Source organism: Colletotrichum scovillei (genome assembly GCF_011075155.1).
Source record: "Colletotrichum scovillei strain TJNH1 chromosome Unknown Contig00007, whole genome shotgun sequence".
NCBI classification, from domain to species: Eukaryota; Fungi; Ascomycota; class Sordariomycetes; order Glomerellales; family Glomerellaceae; genus Colletotrichum; species Colletotrichum scovillei.
In genome coordinates this window covers 2,837,791-2,857,825 of record NW_023336265.1, presented here as the reverse complement: position 1 = coordinate 2,857,825, position 20,035 = coordinate 2,837,791, and the positions used below count along the sequence as shown (strand labels likewise).

The 20,035-nt window shown below is 50.9% G+C and overlaps 5 protein-coding genes across 5 annotated transcripts; 2 read left to right on the top strand and 3 right to left on the bottom strand.

The window, feature by feature from the left end:
• Positions 1–2,388: 2,388 nt before the first annotated feature.
• On the bottom strand, positions 2,389–4,921 carry HER10_EVM0005875 (galactose oxidase; the record flags this gene model as incomplete). The annotated part of the gene is made up of 5 exons (XM_035475478.1): positions 3,967–4,921; positions 3,305–3,889; positions 2,967–3,249; positions 2,765–2,917; positions 2,389–2,703 (listed from the first exon to the last, which is right to left on the bottom strand). Exons 1-5 carry the CDS (start codon positions 4,851–4,853, stop codon positions 2,389–2,391), a joined length of 2,223 nt encoding a protein of 740 aa, XP_035331499.1. The 5' UTR covers positions 4,854–4,921.
• A 2,634-nt stretch (positions 4,922–7,555) lies between these two features.
• Positions 7,556–8,727, top strand: HER10_EVM0010058 (protocatechuate 3; the record flags this gene model as incomplete). The annotated part of the gene is made up of 3 exons (XM_035479528.1): positions 7,556–7,866; positions 7,926–8,517; positions 8,578–8,727. The coding sequence occupies 3 exons, from the start codon at positions 7,556–7,558 to the stop codon at positions 8,725–8,727; spliced, it is 1,053 nt and encodes a 350-aa protein (XP_035331761.1).
• Positions 8,728–12,817: 4,090 nt separating this feature from the next.
• Positions 12,818–15,008, top strand: HER10_EVM0001045 (OPT oligopeptide transporter; the record flags this gene model as incomplete). Its single annotated transcript, XM_035470806.1, has 10 exons — positions 12,818–12,821; positions 12,873–12,997; positions 13,050–13,298; positions 13,346–13,463; positions 13,530–13,630; positions 13,683–13,798; positions 13,852–13,887; positions 13,959–14,155; positions 14,217–14,326; positions 14,382–15,008. The coding sequence occupies 10 exons, from the start codon at positions 12,818–12,820 to the stop codon at positions 15,006–15,008; spliced, it is 1,683 nt and encodes a 560-aa protein (XP_035331193.1).
• Positions 15,009–15,202: 194 nt separating this feature from the next.
• On the bottom strand, positions 15,203–17,266 carry HER10_EVM0004600 (heterokaryon incompatibility protein; the record flags this gene model as incomplete). Its single annotated transcript, XM_035474236.1, has 1 exon — positions 15,203–17,266. The coding sequence occupies one exon, from the start codon at positions 17,264–17,266 to the stop codon at positions 15,203–15,205; it is 2,064 nt and encodes a 687-aa protein (XP_035331421.1).
• Positions 17,267–17,971: 705 nt separating this feature from the next.
• On the bottom strand, positions 17,972–19,330 carry HER10_EVM0006812 (uncharacterized protein; the record flags this gene model as incomplete). Its single annotated transcript, XM_035476387.1, has 1 exon — positions 17,972–19,330. The coding sequence occupies one exon, from the start codon at positions 19,328–19,330 to the stop codon at positions 17,972–17,974; it is 1,359 nt and encodes a 452-aa protein (XP_035331554.1).
• Positions 19,331–20,035: the final 705 nt, after the last annotated feature.

The following is a 20,035-nucleotide window of genomic DNA, read 5'->3' as shown; positions in this document are numbered from 1 at the left end:
AAGCACTCAGCAAGTACAATCCCTATAGTCAAGCCTACCATACCACCTCATAGTAGTGGATAGCGCCGGGAAGAAGCTTAGCGGCTGTCGTACTCGTGCTCGATATGGTCGCTGACCGTTGTGTCTTGCTGTTTCGCAAAATTTCTCGAAAACACTCGACGCAATGACCGGACGAAAGCGCCAACGGCAGCCCGTCTTCCACGTCGCCCCGTATTCTCCTGCAACGCATGTTTTGCGCAAGTCACTCAGCGCTGTCATCTCTTTGGCTCCCGCCTGCAAGCCTATTCGTCTGACACAATGCGACACACGTCAACCGCTTTCGAGTCTGTCTCCAAGATCAGCCAGCGTGCCAGCCTATCCCCATTCGAGACCCAGTGTGCCAGTACTTCCTATCCCAATGCCTGTGCCTATGTGCTGGGAAACCAAGGTCACATCGAAGCGTCCACCATCCTGGCCGGTGATGTCAAGACCAGCCAGGAATGTGGCCCTCTGCAACGGCTGATAGGCCCGTGTCACCCCAACATGCGACAACCACCCTAGATTTGGGTGCTTGATGGCCTGGGTCGGTCGCTCTTGCCCTAGCAACGGAATCAAGCTCAATCTCTGTTCAGTCAACAAAATTCGGCACCACGCTACTCGCCTATGTTGACCACTAGACAACACAACGCCAAGATTCCAGACAATCAATGTCCAGCAGTCTAGACTGGCGGTGGCTCATACAAAGTCAACAGCATTCAGATGCGCTGGAGCAGCGAGCTAGCTCCAGACAGCAGCCCACTTTGCCCTGCGAACAATGACGGCGGTGTTTGGGGCCAGGTCAGGTCTGGGATGATCGTAGTGCGGCGGTGGTGCTGCGTGCAGCGCTTTTCCATGGCTGAATTGCTTCAGCTGCCCGATTGACCCCACCATGCAACATGCCCGCCCGAGGTGAACCCGACCTGATGCTCCGGGGCGCAGGCTGATACGGATAAGGTACGTATCTTCGCTCCGCCTGGCAAGTCAAGCTGACAATCAATCGCCAGCTGTCCATGATTGGCCGCCGGCTGCGCCCCTCCACCTTCTGCTAACCCTCCAAACCCGACTCTACAACGTCCCAAGGGCGAAATCCAACACAATCACACAATCAACTCCTTCTTAAGATGCATCGCACGAGTCAAATCCCAGCCGCACGCGCCATGCATTGGCCACGCCCACGACCGATCGAATGACCCTTTTACCTGCGCAAAGTGTATCACAATATTTGTTCGCCCGCATCACGAGCAATGCCTGCCAAACGGGTCTCTTACCGTACAGGCCTCCACTGATAGGTCCTCCGAGATCCTGCCCACCTCGAGGCGACGACCAACGGTGGCAAGGCACGCCCATTTTGCAACGGATGCGGACAAGGACATTCCCTTAAGGGTTCACTCACTCCCATTATTGTCGGGGGCATCAGGTTTTTCTATGAGCCCCTACGGACACAACAAATTGGACTAGCAATCGCTTCAGTGGCATGCATAAGACATCCCAACTTTGCCGGCTTTGGCACCTAGCGACAGCCCCTGACTTCAAACAGAAATAAGCAGGCGATTATTCCTTTTCAAAAGGCATCCAGGCGGTTCGCACTGGGGCCACAGCTCAGCTTCGAATCCTATCAGGCCCATCCGTCAAGCTTGTAAGCACTGAGCACTGCCTCGGCGCTATCAAGCTCAATCTGAACGAGACCCCAAAAATGCATGTCTTCGGGCCTCAGTCAGCGTCGAGGTGGGGACTCTTACCACGCTGACTTGAAGGATTGCGGGTTTCCTGCATTCCTCCCCGCGCCTTACGCATGCTTGGCTTCGTGTTGATGGGACCCTTGCTGAGCCGCACCCGCATTCTTGGCCGAGACATTCAGATGCTTCGCTCTCCAGAATGCGTTGAGCCACCTATTTGCCGGAGAGCTCATCAATGCCCGCTGTCACGCAAACTCGACTCGGCCATTCTTACATGTCAGCATGTCGAAGTCTCGGCCCGGCATATGGACTTCTCGTCTGGGCATCGTATATCTTGAGGAGTTTGATAACCAACGGATGCCGTTTCGCGCACAGAACGGATCTGCAGAAACGAAGCAACATCCGATCGAGGCTTGTGCGGGGCCCGGGATCGGCCCTCCACGGCTTTTGCCCGCGGTGGGGTTTGATTTCTGGTGCCTCCGGTTTTCTTTCGGCGATTCGACCGACCCCAGCAGCACAAGGAACGTTCTTCGATCCCCTGTATATTGATACTGGAAATTATCGAAAAGATTATTGTCAATTAATATTATAGATATTGAGGTAAGTAGTGGTACAACCAAACATATGGACATTATACGGTCAAGCATCGTACTCCTAACTCCCTTTGCAGAAATCGAGCGGTTGTTCACCCTTTTCACACTGCGACTCTGAAAGTCTTAGCAACACTAGGAACGCCAGCTTCGTTCACAGCAAACAACATCCAGTAGCCAGGGAGTGCGATACCGGCGTCTCCGGGAACAGTCACCGTGTACTGATTATCGTTGGCCTGAGCCTCCAGAGGGCAACGTCTTTGGTCGGTGTTGACCGCGTGTGTCGAAGTGCCCATCCTAATCATGGAGAAGGTGTAGTTCGCCGCCTCATCCATAGTAATGGTGAAGCTGTCGCCGGCCTTGCACTCGGAGATTGAGATGTCGGAAACGACGGGGCGCTTGGCAAGAGTTTGCCCGTCCTGTAGCTAAGTTAGCATTGTGGCTCACCATACAGTCCAAAATTTCGGCATCGTTTCTTACAGCTTCAAAGAGATAGGGCGGCGAGAAGAACTGTCCGTCAAAGTGGTTGGCGGTACATCCGTTGCAAAGACCACCGCCGCCAGAAAAGATGGTCGCGTCAGGCATAAGAAGGGCTACCGAGTGGTAGTTACGGGGGGTAGTGTGTGACTTGAGCTAGGAGGAAGTCAGCGCTGTAGCCTGTAAGCTTTCTCAATGAACTGACCGTAGTGAACTTCTTGGTAGCAGGATCCCACATTTCGGGGAAAAGCTGCGGGTTGGCGTCCGAGAAGAGTACAGTACGGCTCTGACCACCAACAATGAAGACCTTGCCATCGGGAAGCACGACACCATTGGCGAACCCGCGGTTGTACTTGGCATTCTCAAGCTTCTCAACCTCAACAGCACCGCCAGCCTCACCGATGGTAAGGACATGGGCGTTAGCGGTTGATGCCACGCCGTCGTAGCGAGGAGCACCTCCTACGGTGAGAATCTTTCCGGCAACAGCGCTGAGAGTTTTTGTTAGCGATCAGACCTGGCGATAGGAGGACGGGCACCACTTACTCGTACATGACATTGACGCCGCACATGGCATCGCTGTCACTCCCTCGATTTCCAGCACCCTTGACGCTTCCCGAGTCCCGCGTGGAGTACCAGTTCATTGCCTTGCTGGGGCCTGCCTGGAACACATATCCATCCTTCCATGCGTGAAGCCACGCGTGGCTATCGGCCCGGAAAGAGCCACGGGTATCTTGGGTCAACATGGGCGTCACTGAGCACCCATCGAGCTTCTTCCATTCCTTGCTTACGGTGTCGTAGATTTCACCGTGCTTCCCTTGGGCACCACCGCGGAACGAGCCGCCAATGGTGAAGACCTTGTTGTCAGAAGTAAGCGTGCTGGACTGGTATCCACGAGGGATCTTCAGGTCGCCAGTGGCAGCCCAAGAATTGGTTTCTTCATCAAAGATACTCGTCTTGGCGGCAGTGGAGCCTCCGCTAACGATGATGTGGCCATCGGCGTCCATGGAGATACCCGGGCAAAACATATCATGCTGGGTGTTTTCGACTAGGGCCTCAGTGACTTCCTTGCTGGACGGGTTGTAAATCGAGGTGTACGTCTTTCCGTTGCCGGGGAATGTCCAGCGGTTTCTGGTCGTCGTTAGTTCGTCCATCCTGATCAACAAATCAAGCTTTCGGCAGTTACGGAAGGAAAACATAAAACTAACCTCCAACCAGAAGACCACGCCAGCAATTCTCCAGTCTTGGGCAACAAAGCCACGGCAACCGGCACGACCGGGAACTTGACCAGGGCGCTCCATTGTCCGATGCTCTGGAACTGGGAAAAGTCAAGCTGGTACAAGTTGTAATACCCAGCCGCGCCCGTCCCGCCGCCGCAGAATGCGCCCTTGTCGCCCGCGCACGCCGTCTTGCAAAAGCTGCTTCCGCTGTTGCCGCGATCGCTCGGCACGTCGCCGCAGAAACAATCCCGCCCGGCGCCGCCGAGACCAAAGTACTTGCTCTGGTACAGCCCGCAGTGGTCCTGGCACATTTGCACCGTCATCTGCGCGGAGCGGAGCTTGGGGTACTCGACCAGAGGGTCGCCGCGCGCGGGCATGCGCTGGCACCCAATGTGCTGGGCCTTGGATGGGGACGCTGCGGCCGTCATCATCGTCTCCGGGCCATAGACGTTGACGTAGTTGACGCCGCCGCAGAAAGCGCCGTCGTCACCGCGGCAAGCGGTGTTACACTGGCTCAGCGGGGCCACCTGGGTGTTTGCACGCAGGGCGTTGCCACAGATGCAGTCGGTGCCTCGGGAGAGCCCGTACATTTTGGACTTGAACTGGGAGCAGTAAGTGGCGCAGGTCGACGGGCTCATCTTGTCGGAGCGGGTGCCCTGCGAGGTGGAGACGTCGGTGGTGCCGGCCTGGTCTGTTGCGATGAGGGCGGTACCGCGGGTGCGTTCTTGGTAGCAACCCATGTGGACTTGGCCCGAGGGCGCGGGCTCTTCGGCGGGCATTTGGTAGACATTGAGGGTGTTGTCTGCGTCTTGTGCTGATGCGAAGAGGGGGAGGAGAAGTGCCGCGAGGGACACTGCTCTCGGTGGGAGCTGCATGGTGAACGAGTGTAGATGATACTAGGAAATAACGAATGACTTGATGCTAAAGAACGACGGATTAGAAAGAGACGGACTGAAAAGAAATGGAAATCCTGCACAGAGTTGCCTGTGTAGGTAGGATGAGAGTGTGACCAGCCACTACATGGGATGTCGAACGCTTCATATACAAATTGGACCTACTTAACACCTAGATAATCACGATACCCTCGCGTCGACCGGCCTGAACTACCTCTAGGACTCTAAAACAGAACATCAACCTGATTGGCCGCTCACATAAACCCAAAGCGCTGCCGCCGTCGACGGGCACACACAGACATCAGGCCGTGGTCAACATGGGACGGTCGTTGGTCGAGCATCATCTCATTCCCGCGTCCCCCCCTTGCTACTTCGGGATGTACCGCAAGAGTGACGGTTCTACGAAAAGCAGAATCATGAGTTAGTGCCCCAGAGCTGGCGTCCTACATCGGGAACGGCGAAACTACTTGGCTTTGCTCAGGCACGCCAGTTTTGGCAATGTAGAGACGCTGACGATGGTTGATTTGGGTTTAGGTCGGCTGCCAAGAGTTGAAGTGTCATAGCGGGGTATGGCCTTACTATCTAGTCGCGTTAGAGTGACCTTGAGTTTTGAAGAGACAGAGGTATTGTGGCTGGACTATGATTATTCTTGTGAAGGCTGATTTGGTTAGCCGATGGGAAAATAGAGAAGCGTCTTCGGCGGGACCCTCGTTGGGATGTTTCAGCTCCATTGAAGACCGGTATGAATTGAAGCTGGAGGAGATAGAGGAATCATCTTCACGGGATTAGGCCAGCCAATTTCCATTGGAAATTGGGATAAAGAAGGTTTCTGAGTGCATAAGTCATCACAATTGCGAAGCAGAAACTCTTTTGCGGAAATTCATTCAAGCTTACCTCATCCCACCAAGAACGTGGCCGGTCGCATTTCCGACTCATTACAAAATTGCAGACCCAACTAACCCAAATTAAGTCTAAAAAGAAGGTTGCGACCAGCCAAAGCTGATCACTTCTACCGTGTCTCAGGTCGCTCACTTAGCAAGCTTAGCAGACTTAGCCTCCTAGGCGACCCTTTCTCTCACGGCCCTCTTAATTTCCTGGTCTGGTGGTGGCACTGGCTCTAGAACCTGAACAATCTGGGGAAGGAAGTCTCGGGAGGTAAATGATCCTCCGTTCTTTTCCACGATGCTTCATGTCTATGATCAAGGTTTTCTTCTAATTCATCTCATGTGCTTGAGTTTGTTAGGTCTGACGATCGGAGTGAATGTGTACATGCAATTTGGGACGGTTCGTCCGTTAAGTTGCATGCCTGAGCGGGCCCAGCGGGTTGAAGGTAACTTTCCTTTGAGCTCTTGACCGTGCGTCGACCAGAAAACACGAGAGAGGGCGTCCACCATCCTCAAGACTTTTTTATGGGAGTCGGCATTATATTCTTGAATGTGAAAGTCCTCATGCATTTCTTAGTCGACTCTGTATTAGTCAATCGTTTCGACATCCCACTTCGCGACGCCCACCTCCCTAAACATGACGCGTTAAGGAGGTGGGAGCCGTGATGCGCCACAAATAGTCCACACTACGTCACTCGCAGTCCATGTATATTGTAGCATACCTACTCTAGAGGATCAAAATAGTTCATCGCTCATGCGTGATATTGACAGATGCATTTTACGGTCATCTCTTCACAAGTATTCTCCTCCCTTGATATCAAGATATCTGAGCCGCTCCTTCGGAGATGACGGCTTCCACGTCTTTGGGCTCGACGATTTATATTTGTTCTGAACGTACTCGACGCGGTTGAAAGAAACTCGTGCCCGATGAGACATAATAACCGAGTAGAAATCTCGATGGATAGCGCGCATTGCCATTCCACCCATACCAATACCCAATTCATCAAGTGTCAAGATCCTTTTGGGGTTACAGTTGCTCCCTCGTCCTGATTCCTAGTCTTCTAAGTTCTAGAACATCGGTCTTGAACAATGCCGTGTTAGTTCCTTGTTCCGCAAGCTCGGGCAAAGTCCGAAATTTCAGAAGACTTGCTGTTCCTTACATCAAAACCCGATATGGTGGTCGCCGAGAACTTGCCTAAACGGGTAAAAATGGAGATATTCCGCGATTCTACGCGTATGCCAGTGCACAGCCGCCGCGGAAAGGAGGCGAAGATCCTTAACACCCGTTATAAGACCAACATGCTAAAGAGCTCAGCCCTAAATTGAATACCAGCTCTACGCCAATACCCATCATTCTGTCTTACGACCGATAGTATGTACGAATGCAAGCTGGAAATTCAACGGGTAGTCCGTAGCCAAGACCTCGGCATCCGTGGCGACTGCGGTCGCTATACTCCTCTTTAGAGCCTCAACTCCACAAACTCTCCCACTTCCCGGCCGACAACGTAGATGTGGACGTCAGCAGCGCAAGGGGCTGTTCCAATCAAAGCCTTCGTAACGTAAGCCATTAAGGAGAACTTGATTAGCGGATGGCTACAGAACCCCGAGCAATGCCAAAAGTGGTGATGGACAACAGAATATGGAAATAATCGAGCGAAGGCATTGTCGTATAAGAGATGATGGAATCCTCGGGAGAAGATGCGGAGTTTAGGACCTCACTCTCATCGCACAGTCTAAACACGACTTGACTCTCATTCGTCAGAAACCCTCGCTTTACTACGGAGTATACCCATCTTCAACATGCTGTTCACCGACTTGTTCCTCTTTGCCCTGGCCGCAGGGACCACCCTCGCTCACCCAGAGAAGCTCACTGCCGAACAAGCAAAGCATGAGGCAAAGCTCATTGGCCGAAGCACCGACAAGTGCGCCGCGGCGATTGAGAAGCGCAAGGCAGAAATGTTTGCGAAGCGAGCGGCTCGTCTGCAAGCCCGCCGAATGCAAAACGGCCATGTCGATACCCGAGACCTGATGTCCCGGAACTCGTTGCAGTACACCACCATTCAGAACGACACTTGCGTTCTGGCTCCTGACACCGTCTGGGGACCCTATGGGTTAGTCAACTACGACGGGTTCGATTTTGAGGTTGATGTGGGGACTGACTTTGCGACAGCGTCGATGGAGAAATCCATCGTCACGATCTGCGTGAGACGCAGGGAGGTATCGACTTCTATCTCGACATGGGCGTGATCGACATTGAGACATGCGAACCCCTCGTCGGTACAGCACTCACGATCTGGAACTGCAACGCCACCGGCTCGTACTCCTCCTTCACCGGAATCGACCCCAACACCGCAGAGCTCCTGGACAACTGGTCTAAAAGGACGGACGGCACCACGGACGACGAGACGTTCCTGCGCGGGATCCAGACGACCGACCAGAACGGTGTCGTGGAGTTCCTTACAAAGTTCCCCGGATATTACATCACCAGAACGACTCATATTCATGTCACTGCTCAGACCAACATTGCGAATGGCACGTCCTACTCCGCCAGCAAGGTGCAGCACATCGGTCAGCTCTTCTTCGAGGAGGACCTCCTGAGCCAGGTGTATGCTGTCAGCCCGTACAGTGAGCACCTTACGACGCTGAACCGTACTACCAACGAGGAAGACTCGCTGTACTCTGATGCCAGCGCCGACGGGTACAGTGCTGTCATCAGCGTCAGCCAGTTGACTGACAACATTGAGGATGGCCTCGTTGGATACGTGAGTGGATGACTTGCCAAATGAATTTGGAGTCCAAAATGTGCTAATGAGAAGTTCTAGATTACGATTGGTGTCAACTCGACTGCCGATGGACTGGCCATCACCGGAGGTGGTGTCAACCCTCAGGGATACCTTCCCACTGTTAGTGTAGATGACGCGAAGTTGGCACAGGCAACCGCAGTCGATAGGGCTGATGGCTACACGTCTTAGACATGGTCTAGATTGATCACGTCGTTCAATGTAACACCTGCTGGAAGCACTTGTAGATGCACAGAAGCTGCTTTAAGTTTAGAAACATAGATACCCAAGCACATATAAAGATATTCAGGTTGGCACTTTTACGCATTGTCCACCTGATTGTGAACGATCACGCAGAATTGGAGATCTACAATATTGAATGAACTCCATGAGTTAATTCTCCGCACGACATATTCCTGCCGCAAGACAATGATCCTTCGAGGTGTGGCCTCTCGCTACCATTATTGGAATATTCGAAGAGACTTAGTTGTGAATTACACAGACCTCTATCGACCTTGAGCAATGATGTATGGACGCTATACATCTTGGAGCGATACTTGACCACAGGTTTTTGGCTACAACATCGATTCTCCTCAACTGTAGCTGGACTTTTAGGCTTTGATAGAAAAGTACGACCTCATTCATATAGAAGCAGAAGATCATGGGCCAAGCCGTCGACAGACATTTGCAGGCAAGAGTGGGATTAAGCTATCTATGGCTATCTTCTTCGCCATTGTTCGCAACGTCTCAGTAGATCACGTTACATTGAAGATGCATTAGAAGTGCGCTATCGGATCTCGTCCGATGGTCTCACTTGACAAGCTATCTTCACGTTGCCAAGGTCGTTCCAACGGCAGGTGATGAAGGAATGATATCTAACCGCAGAGCTACAGCAAGACTATCCCATGCGCCAAGGGCGGGAGACCGGGCGTACTGCCTCGAAAGTCAGAACTGCCCGCGCTACCATGTCTTCAAGGTTATGTTTTCAGTGGTCTGCTTATGTCTGCGATGCGTTCTTATCAAACCTGGGGAGGAGGTGTCGGGTCTCCTCCGCTTCCACTGGTCGATCTCGACATACTCCACCTGCATTGCGCCTTGATAACGCGATCAGATAATGCAGGCCTCGCATGCAGCATCAACGTCTTTCATCCATTCCTCTTATTTCCGATGCCGGTCGGTAGAATCACCAGGGTGTATTAGCCGACGCTAGACCAACTGCAACCAACATCACATCCAACGTCTGCTGGGATTAAATTGTACCCTTGGGGCCAGTAGCATGCCCAAGGGAATCATTGGTCTAGGAGGCTGTTTCGGGTTTTGGAGGATAGTTCTCTGTGTAGTCTATCCCGAATACAGATGAACCTCCAATAAGATTTGGGAAACTTCCAATCAAAGGCGTCGATAAGCTATTCCCGACTAGAAGAGGTTTTGCATTACCGAGGTGGCGACGCAACGACGCTGTTCCCAAGCACATCACGTAGATCCGCAATTGCATGCTGCTCCCTCCCTGTGAACAATCGGCGGGGGTTTGGTCGCTTTACTTATACTTGTCGCAAGCGTCGCATTATGAACCCTACTTACATTTTGAGTTCGGTGATGCCAGCATCTAACCATGTCTCAATTACGTGAAGAAAAGGATAAGTCAAACCCCCCACTTCCCGGCACCCCCCTGTTTCTGGCACCCACAAAAACGCGAAAATCCACCACAACGCAATGCCCACCCCCAACCTCCTTTTATCACAACATTTTCAATTCGAGTCCAAATGGGCTCATTTTTTGCACATACCTTCTTCTATATCTAATGCCTCAATATACCGAAGATCAGCTTCGTCAGGCTCTCGAGGACATCTCAAACGGCAAGAGTCAAGATACCACGATCAACCCTCCAACTACGTCTCCAAGGTGGTCAGACTAGGAAAGTGGCTTTTGCTGACTGGCAGAGGCTGTCTCCTGACCAGGAGAGTAAGCTGGCACAATGGGTTCGCATTCAGGCTTCGCTGGGCCTCGCACCAACGCACCAACAGGTGAAGGAATTCGCAGAGCGAGTTCTGGCTGCTGCTGGGGATACCAAACCATTAGGAAAAGGCTGGATCTATGCCTTCGTGAGAAGGAACCTATCATTAAGGTTCAGAGAAGTCGTTCCATCGATTCTAGACGCGTTAATGGGGCATCTACTGAGGTCATTAGGAACTGGTTTAAGTTCCTTGCTATCCCTGAGATCAAGGACATCAAACCAGCCAACAGATATAATATGGATGAGACTGGCATCCTCGAGGGTCAGGAGCTAATGGGTTAGTGCTGGGCATGGCTGAGACGACGTCTGTTCGCAAGAAACAACCTGGGTCGAGGGCATGGGTCTCTATCATTGAGTGTATCTCAGCCTTGGGTAGGGCACTTCGTCCTCTTATCATTTTCAAGGGAAGACGGTCCAACAACAGTGGTTTCCATTACATCTGGTTCCATACGATGGGTGGGAGTTTACAGCAACAGATAATGGCTGGACTACAGACTTAACTGCCATTGAATGGTTAGAAGGTGTTTATCCCACAGACTATGCCCGAGGCTGAGGGCGAGGCTCGACTGTTGATTGTGGATGGGCATGGGAGTCATACGACGACAGACTTCATGTGGAATTGCTATATTAACAATATCCATTTACTGTTCTTACCACCACACTCCTCTCATGTCCTCCAGCCACTTGACCAGTCTGTCTTCAGCCCTGTTAAGTCAGCCTATCGGAAGGAGCTCGGTTACTTGTCTCAATGGAACGACTCTACCATTATAGGTAAAGGAACTTCCTGGACTGTTACCAGAAGGCTCGACTTGCTGGTCTATCAGTCTCGAACATCAGAAGTGGTTGGAAGTGGACTGGTCTACACCCTGTAGCGATGGTTAAGCCCCTGATGAACCCTATGGTATTACCTGAGCCTTCTGCTAAGCCCACCACACCCAAACCAACCAGTCGGGGCAAAAAGCGATGCCATAATGGTCAACAAACTACCCCTGTTGAGCCATGGGATTCTGCTTCCTCTGCAGTGGTCTGGTCGACACCCAGGAAGCTGGCAGAGCTCAGCGGTCAACTGCACTTATACACCCAACTCGACAATGATACCAGCACTCAACGGCTGCTGTTCAGGAAGGTGAAAAAAGGCTTCACAGAGCAGGCCTGGCAACTGGCAGCTGCCCAGCAGCTGGCTCACCCTGAGGGCTCAAGTTACCAACGCTGCAGTTAGGAAGAGGAAGACTGTTCAGATCGATCCCAACACGAAGTTTGCGAACATCAGGGATATCCATCGGGCTCAAATCGAAGCGGGTGAAAAGGAGGTTATTACGGCTGAATCCAGCGACTCTGAATGCCCTAGTGAGGCTGGCAGTTGTATTGTAGTGGGTGTGGTTGAGGATCAATAGTTAATAGTAATGAGGAGGTTGGGTTGTGATCCCATCGTTTTTGTGGGTGCCAGAAACAGGGGGGTGCCAGGAAGTGGGGGGTTTGACTTAATAGCACTCTGAACGACTCAAAAGAGTCAACCAACCCGAAGGTTGTTGTTGATTCTGTTTTTGAGACGTCGGAAAAGCTATTCCTTGGAGGTATCGACGATGGCTCAAACGGACCCAAGAGAGGGTCTACCGAAGACTCAGAGCCCGAGTACGACTTCAAGTCTGAAGAGTTCGTTAACATTCCAGAACTTGTACGCAATGTTGTTGGATTCGAAGACGACCCAACTTTGCCAGTGCTCACCTTCCGCGCAATCCTTCTTTCTGCAATCTTTTGCACAACTGGAAGTATTGTTTCGCAGCTTTCATAGTAAATCGCCCATCTCCATTAAGCAGCCTGATCTGTTGCTGATAGCAAACAGTTTTCGAACTACAACGGCTCCATTCCCTGTGTTCTTCGTCATTTTAGCCTCTGCTCCTCTTGGTCGGCTATTGGCACGTATTCTACCTGCTTATACGGTGCCCCTCGGACGCTTTTCTTTCTCCCTCAACCCTGGGCCATTCTCCATCAAAGAACATGCAATCATCGGTATTGCTGCCAACGCGGGCAGTCAAGGCCAGTGGGCAAGTAAGTTACTTATGACAAATTCTGCCGCACCCACTTCCAGCTCCAACTAATATCAATGACTAGCTTACTTGCCAACCAATGCAGCACTGTATTACGGCATCACAATGAATCCAGCTATTGCACTCTTTTTCGGATGGGTGAGATTGAACAATCAGGACTTGAAGCTTGAATACTAAAAGCAATCAGGGTGCCTCTCTACTGGGTTTTTCATTCGCTGCAATGGGTAAGACTAAATCACCCTGTGCTGTTGACGATAGTCTCTGACAAACTAAAGTTCGGAAGATTCTGATTGATGATCCCGAGTTCATCTTCCCTTTGTCTCTTCAACAGGTCACATTGTATAGGAGCATGCAAGGGAAGTCTGAGTTACACAAAAGTGTTTCCCAGAAACAGATGAGGGTGAGTAAAGAAGCGTCAGCCAATCCTGTACCATGTTAACAATATTATCAAGGTGTTCTGGTGGATTCTGTTGGGCACATTTCTCTGGCAATTTCTTCCCGAGTATCTTTTTCCCTTCGTCGCTGCTCTTGCTCCACTATGCTGGTTTGCGAGTCGAAATCACACTGTCAACTTCCTTGGTGCCGGCCGTGGAGGAATTGGGCTCCTCAATATCACACTCAACTGGTCTAACATCACGTCCACCGTCATTACTTATCCTTACAGTGTTCAAGTGACTATCTTCGTTGGCTTTGTTATCACAGTAGGTTCTATGCCTCTTTTCAATGTTCTGTACTAACTATTCACGAGACATGGATTTTGATTCCCGTTGCTTACTTTGGCAACTTATGGGGATCCCCTACGTACGACATTATGTCGAATGGTGTGTTCCAAAAGAACGGCTCCTCTTATCCATTTGAATCTTTGAGTAAGACAACAATCCATCGAGAGTCATGTAAACGGTTTGTTGTGAGTGCTGACAGCTACGATCCAGTCTACACGGACTCGAGCGGTGTTCAGCATGTCAATGAAACAGCTTACCACGAGGTTGGTCTGGCGTACTCTGGGGCTCAGTACACATGGGAAATCTTCATGGTGAGCGACCTTTCGAGTGTTGTTTGCATGCGAAACTGCTAATCAAACAAAGTGGTACGCATCGTACATTTCCTCCTTTGTTTGGTGTGGCCTATTCCTGGGCCCCAAAGTAGTCAAGATCTGGAAAGCAAGAAAAGCAGAGGGAGAGTATCACCAAGATAGGTTGAGGTTGGTTAATATGTCGAGATGCTAAGAGCTATTTGCTGACTTTGATTATTCAGTCGTATTATCCAACAGTATCCGAGCCTCACTCTTTGGTAAGTTCACATCCCTCGGGACTCTATACGCAAGATATCCAGTGAAACTTTGGCTAAACACCATCAATAAGGGAATGGGTTTTGTTGACCATTATTCCCATTGGCATTTTGCTCGTTATTGTCGCCACAAAGTCTGTCTGGATGCCGACTTGGACCTACTTCGTCGCTCTGGGTTTTGGCGGCGCTGCTATGCTGCCTATGAGTCTGGTTTATGCGATGTCTGGTTATTCGATCAAGGTTGGGTTCTTCAACGAACTTATTTACGGCTGTTAGTCCAAGGCTATTGTAACATGGTATATCGAGGCACATGTGGCTGACGGCGGCTATAGACATGATCGACGCGAAGGGATCGTCGCGCCATCCCCTTGGCCAGCTAGCCTATCGGATTATTTCTGGCAACGTCTGGTACGACGCTCGTATTGTTCTGGAAGACCAAAAGGTAAGTGTTCTTCTCAATAATCACTTGATCAAAGTGACGCCAACACGAAACCTAGATTGGGCACTACCTTCATCTTCCCCCTCGAGACGTGATTGGGGTCCAGATCATCGCAAATATGATAGCTCTCCCTATCAACTACGGCGTTATGCGTTGGGTCATTGCATCTAAATTTGACTACGTGAGTGGTCGAGTCGCGGATCCTCAAGGACAATGGACTGGCCAAGAGTTCAAGAGCTACAATACCGCCGGTATCCAGTACGCACTTGTGGGGCCAAAGAAGCTCTTCGCATCCTCCTTTTTCAAGCCTGTGCTCTACGGCTTCCCTGCTGGCGCAATAGCACCGATCATTATCTGGCTTCTTCACAAGAAGTTTCCAAGAGCCCGTTTCGATCTTTGGAACTCAACAATCTTCTTTGCTAGCGCGGCAACATTCCACGGAAATCTCAGTACTGGGCCCTTTACAACTTTCCTGGTCGGAACCTTCTTCAACTTCTACCTCTACCGTTATCGTCGCGCTTTCTGGAACAAATGGGCATACATCAGTGGTGCAGCTTTGGACACCGGCTTTAACGCCAATCTCCTGTTCATCTTTATTTTTCTTGGTACAACCGGAGCAGTAATGGCGCACTGGTGGGGAAATAATGCGGAAAACATTGAGAGATGCTTTGCATTGAAGGGATAGTGTCGAGGCATAGAAACGATCCCTTGCTACCCAAGACACTATTGGGCTGCAACAATGGCAATAAAGTCTTGGCCTCAACTAGAGATTCGCCTCGAGACTGTAAACACCTCAAACTAGCAGGACAGTCATTGAAACTCAATAAGGCAACTAATCTATGCAAAGAAATGAGGTGAAATTTGGAGGTTATTCTGAATCTAACTTATTCGGATTTCTGTCAATTTGCAGCCATCTCCTCCCACCGCAGTCCTTGCCTCCCCACACATGAGGCCATCCACGAAGCACTGTGAGATGACCTGCCAGTGACCATCTTCCAGTCGCATAATTAAGGGCGCTGAGCAGCCCGGGATAATGAAGATCGAGTCTCCCTTCCGTATTTGTTGGAGAATTGCGGTGCCGAATAGCCCCTTCTCCGTCGTGAAGACTGGGTACACGATTCCAATATGCTTGTCAAGTGATTCTAAGAAAGGCTTGGGGTCCACGCAATCTCCGACATCTTGCACCTGAGGGAAGAAGGACTTGAATTTCCGACCCCAAGGTTGGAAATTGTCATTGAGCTGCTTGCGAAATTGAGTCAGATCGTTGAGGTTGGCGTGCCTGAGAACTTTGCCCCAGCCACGCTTTTCCAGCGCCAGAACATCTGGGTCGTCGGGACTCAGGCTTTCGAGCCAAGGAATATCGAGAATTGTCGTCCGTGAATCGCAGTCATAGACTGCAGCTCGATGAAGAGTCCGTACGATTGCCGCCTTGGGATTGTTTGGCATCTCAATAGATGTTGGCTGAACGGCATCTTGCCAAACACCGAGACCACCATGTTTCCAACCTAAGAAAGGAGCCAAGCCTTCGACCACATCAACGAGGTATCCGCTAGTGGTGAGAATCTTCCCGTCGTTTTCCACCCTGAACTTGGCTTTCTGTCCCCAACTGGCATTACAGTCTGTCCCCCAGAGATAAGGATCCCACGGAGATGTCAAATCTGGCACCCAGGAAGGAAGCTTCAGAGTAGATTCCGTCGTCCCAGTCAGCACTATGTCGAAAGATTCGAAGCCAGTGATAAGAGCGATGGCAAAATCCGAGAACACGTCTTCTACCTTCTTCGTGTAGTCCGGCTCGATCAATTTGGCCACATATTCCGGTATCATCCCCATTAATCCGTACAGACGGTCTCTCAAGTCGAGTGAGCCTGCCATCCTCCCAATCATCAAGAGCAGTCCAAGGTCGTCTTGATCTTGCCTACGCTCTTCATTGGTCTGAGCTCGACGGCGGCGAACACGCTCTTGAGTCGCAGTTACTAACTCCACCAATTTCAAGATTCGCCAAACTTTCTCACGAGCCCTTACAGCGCCATGGATGTTCGTGACGCCCTGGAGGAAGTTATGGAACGGCACTAACCCCATGCGAAACGTCCCGAAAAGAATTGAAGGATTGAAGGGACCCAGGCATTTCTCCTGAATTACCCAAATCCGAGACCAGTATGTTTTCTTGACAACTACGTCGATGGCCCTGCGTATAGTCTCTTTCTTCTCTGGGTCCGCCATCGCTGTTTCCAACACCTCAGATGCTGCAGCTTTGTCTGTTGATTTGACTATCAGTTCGTGGAGCTGAGCCATGTCGGGAATAGAGTCATTGGGTATGTCGCCTAGCCAGATGGAGACAATGAGCGCTCTTCCATAAATTTGACGCATGCGCTTCACTTGGCGATTGCGCTCGGCCAGGTCTCTCTGATTGATGCAGATTGCATCGGCCCAGATCTTGAGACCATCGATATAATCCGGATCTGAGGATAAGGCTCGCAGAGCTGCCTCTAAGCTTTGACCGACAAGCACAACCTGGTCATTCATGATGATAGGCACTTTCACAGTCTGGTCTCCCCAAGTGTAGCTCAAGGCTCCGTAGTCACCCCATGAAAATCGATGATAGCGATGATGCGCACGTGGCCTCTCGAATGGCGAGCTTACTCTTGTGGGGCTCAATGATCGATATCGCTCATTCGAGAACCGTCGCCATCGCTCGTCGCTATTTCTCCGTGACAGCTGCGGCGTTTGCGACGACCAAGCTCTATAGTCTGGCAGATGTGCATCGAGTGAAACGTGCTCGATTGTACAATGGACAAGGCCGTGCCATTCAGGTGGCTCATCCCGGAGCTTGGCAAGAGGTGGTCGTTCAATAGTCTGTAGGTTGAGGACCCGTATCTCGTTCCGATCTTCGTTGAGCGGGGAGTAAGTGAACGCGACAGCTCCTGTGAGTCTCTGGGTTGCCATTGTGAGAGATAGATGGCCACTAGACATCCCTCACTTGCTCAAGACGCGGTCTTTGCGGTATTTAGCCTTGGCTTGCACTGCCGGGGCCTACGATTAGATGCGACTTGTTGATTCGCTCCCCAGATCAAGCTTGCAATGTTACCTAGCATGAACTGGTCTGACATTCGGCATAGCCCCATTGCAGAATAATGAGGGGTTACCTCGCAACACAATTGGTTCGAATGCGAAAGTACCATGCGATATCAAGCCCTTTCGGGTCACGACTTTGTTCGAGCTTTTCCTTTTTTTTACATTTTCATTAACAGCCCGGCTCTTAGCTCCGCAGCTTCTTCACTCATTGCATGTTTGCTGAATCACTGGGTTTCTTTGCGGCTCAGGACATTCTGCATTCATGGAAACATCCACCTCAGCTTATCTTTTTCCGTCCACGTATTCGATACTCTTTTCGACACCACACTCGATATGCATATGGCTTGATCTTTAGGACTATCACCAAGCGTTCACAAGACAAGTCAACCCAAAGCTCATGTATGGAAGAAATCCAAGAATTTCATCACATGGATATTCCCGATATTGTATTCTTGCACTTAAAGGAAAGCAGGCATTTGGCAATTTTTGTTATCAGTGGTCCTCTTAAAACCATCAATTCCTGATTAATCTGACGTCATGGTAGGTAAATAGGTGAGATGGTGGAGTTCGGCTCTGTTACTCGAACTGCCACCAGTCAAAGTTCAACAGATAGTCGGTCCCCTCCCCAGTAAAGCTGAAATAAAGGTCATGGCTGCCTTCAGCGCCGTTGATAGGGCACGTCACGGTCGTCCAAGTTTGCCATCCACCAGTGCCAGTAACAGCGCAAGTACCGATGAGAGTTCCATCGAAGCTGTCGACGCGTATCTCAATGTTACCACCGGCGGTCGCGGATGATACACTGGCCGTAAACTTTGCCGCTCCGTTGCCAAATTCGACGCCCTTGACCTTGATGTAGTCACCATCGTTGATGTAGGCAACAGCCATACCACCTTGGCTGCAGACTTCCACTTCAATACCCTGAGACCAAGCAATCAACTCTGCCTCTTGTCTTTCAAAAGGGTTCACACCCTTTCTTTGAGCCGGGCCTTCGGTAGTCATCTTCATCTCTGGGATAGATCCATTGGGAGAATAGTTAAAGCTCTCGACCGCAACAGACCGAGTAAACCCACCTCCACCAGGCAAGGCGCCATTGTGGTAAAAGAAGTATGATATATCGCTGAAATCGACCACGCCGGGATGGTTCGTAAAGCTGCCGCCTTCTGAAGGCATGACGATGCCTCCATAAGTCCATGGCCCCACGATGGTGGGACCCGTGCTGTAGCGAATATCCTCCGGGCAGCACACAGCTGCATAGATCATATAGTAGAGATCTCCTCGCTTGTAGGCCCAAGGGCCCTCCTCAAAGGCCGTGGGGCGCACTGTGGTATCATCGCGAGCGCCGAAACCGTCAATCGTCAGCTCGACCTTTGTGATTTCGCCGCTGTACGAGATCATGTCTTCGTTGAGCTTGACATACCACAGGTCCGGGTTGCCCCAAAACATGTAGGCTTGCCCGTCATCGTCAATGAATACGGTGGGGTCGATTTGGCCATTGGCGAGAAGAGGGCCACCAATAGCATCGACAAAAGGGCCAGTGACACTGTCGCTGACACCAACGCCGATGGACATGAGGCCATCGCGACTGGTAACCGGGACATAGAAGTAGTACTTCCCATTCCGGCCGATAACCTGGCCGGCCCAGGCATTGGCGCTGGCCCAAGAAAACGTGCTGATATTCATGGGGCTGCCGTGATGTTGCCAATTGACCATGTCCGCCGAGGAGAAGAGAAGCCACTCTCTCATGTCGTAATTTGTTGAGCCATCCTCGTCGTGACCAGTGAAGAGATAGACTCGGTCGTCCACAACAAGAGGAGCAGGATCCGCAGTGTAGGAGGTTTGGACAATAGGATTGTCGGCTTGCACAGTGCCGAGATGGCAAAGAAGGACCGAAGAAAGCAGCAGAGCGTGCTTCAAAGACCAGCTGTAGACATTCATCTTTATGATAGGTTATCGGTCAGTGATACAATGTTTCCGTTGTAAATGTTTCCAAAAGAGTGTTGGCCTTCACGAATTGACCTGATATGCTTTGCGTGAGGTTGAGTTATGAGTATAAGATTACTGACTTGGTATATTTCCCCACGTAATATATAAAAGCTTTAGTATGACCGTTGGCATCGTTCATCGCGCGACTAGAGCCCACAAAATTCTGTGTGATGGATGTATTGTACCTGAAGTAGATGCTAGTGTAACATAAGTATTTCTCCGTCCACCTGCACCACGCCGGGTGCGGATAAAAGTTACGATGACCAACCGCATCAATGGGATTCTACCGTTACCGCGGGTGCCACGAGGTCGCACCGACATGCGGAAGTGGCAACGGTATTGGTCATCGGCAGACCAGCAACGAAAGGCATACTGCAGATCCTCGGACGCTTTCTATCACAGAATGGGTTCGATTCTTTCTTTTACCCACTTGGCTACAGGACAATTCTGGGCCTCACTGATAGCCGACATTCGAGGTACTCTCATGTGACCAGTTGTCACACATTTTACCTGCCTTGCCCACTCCAGCCACCTCAATTACCAGAGCAACTTTTACAGTCATTGGCTTATGACGAAGTGTTCCCGTCCCGGAACAGACACCCAACAAGTGTTCAAAGTACAAGGCCGGTGGCTGTTTTCGTTGCCCGTTTGTGGCTA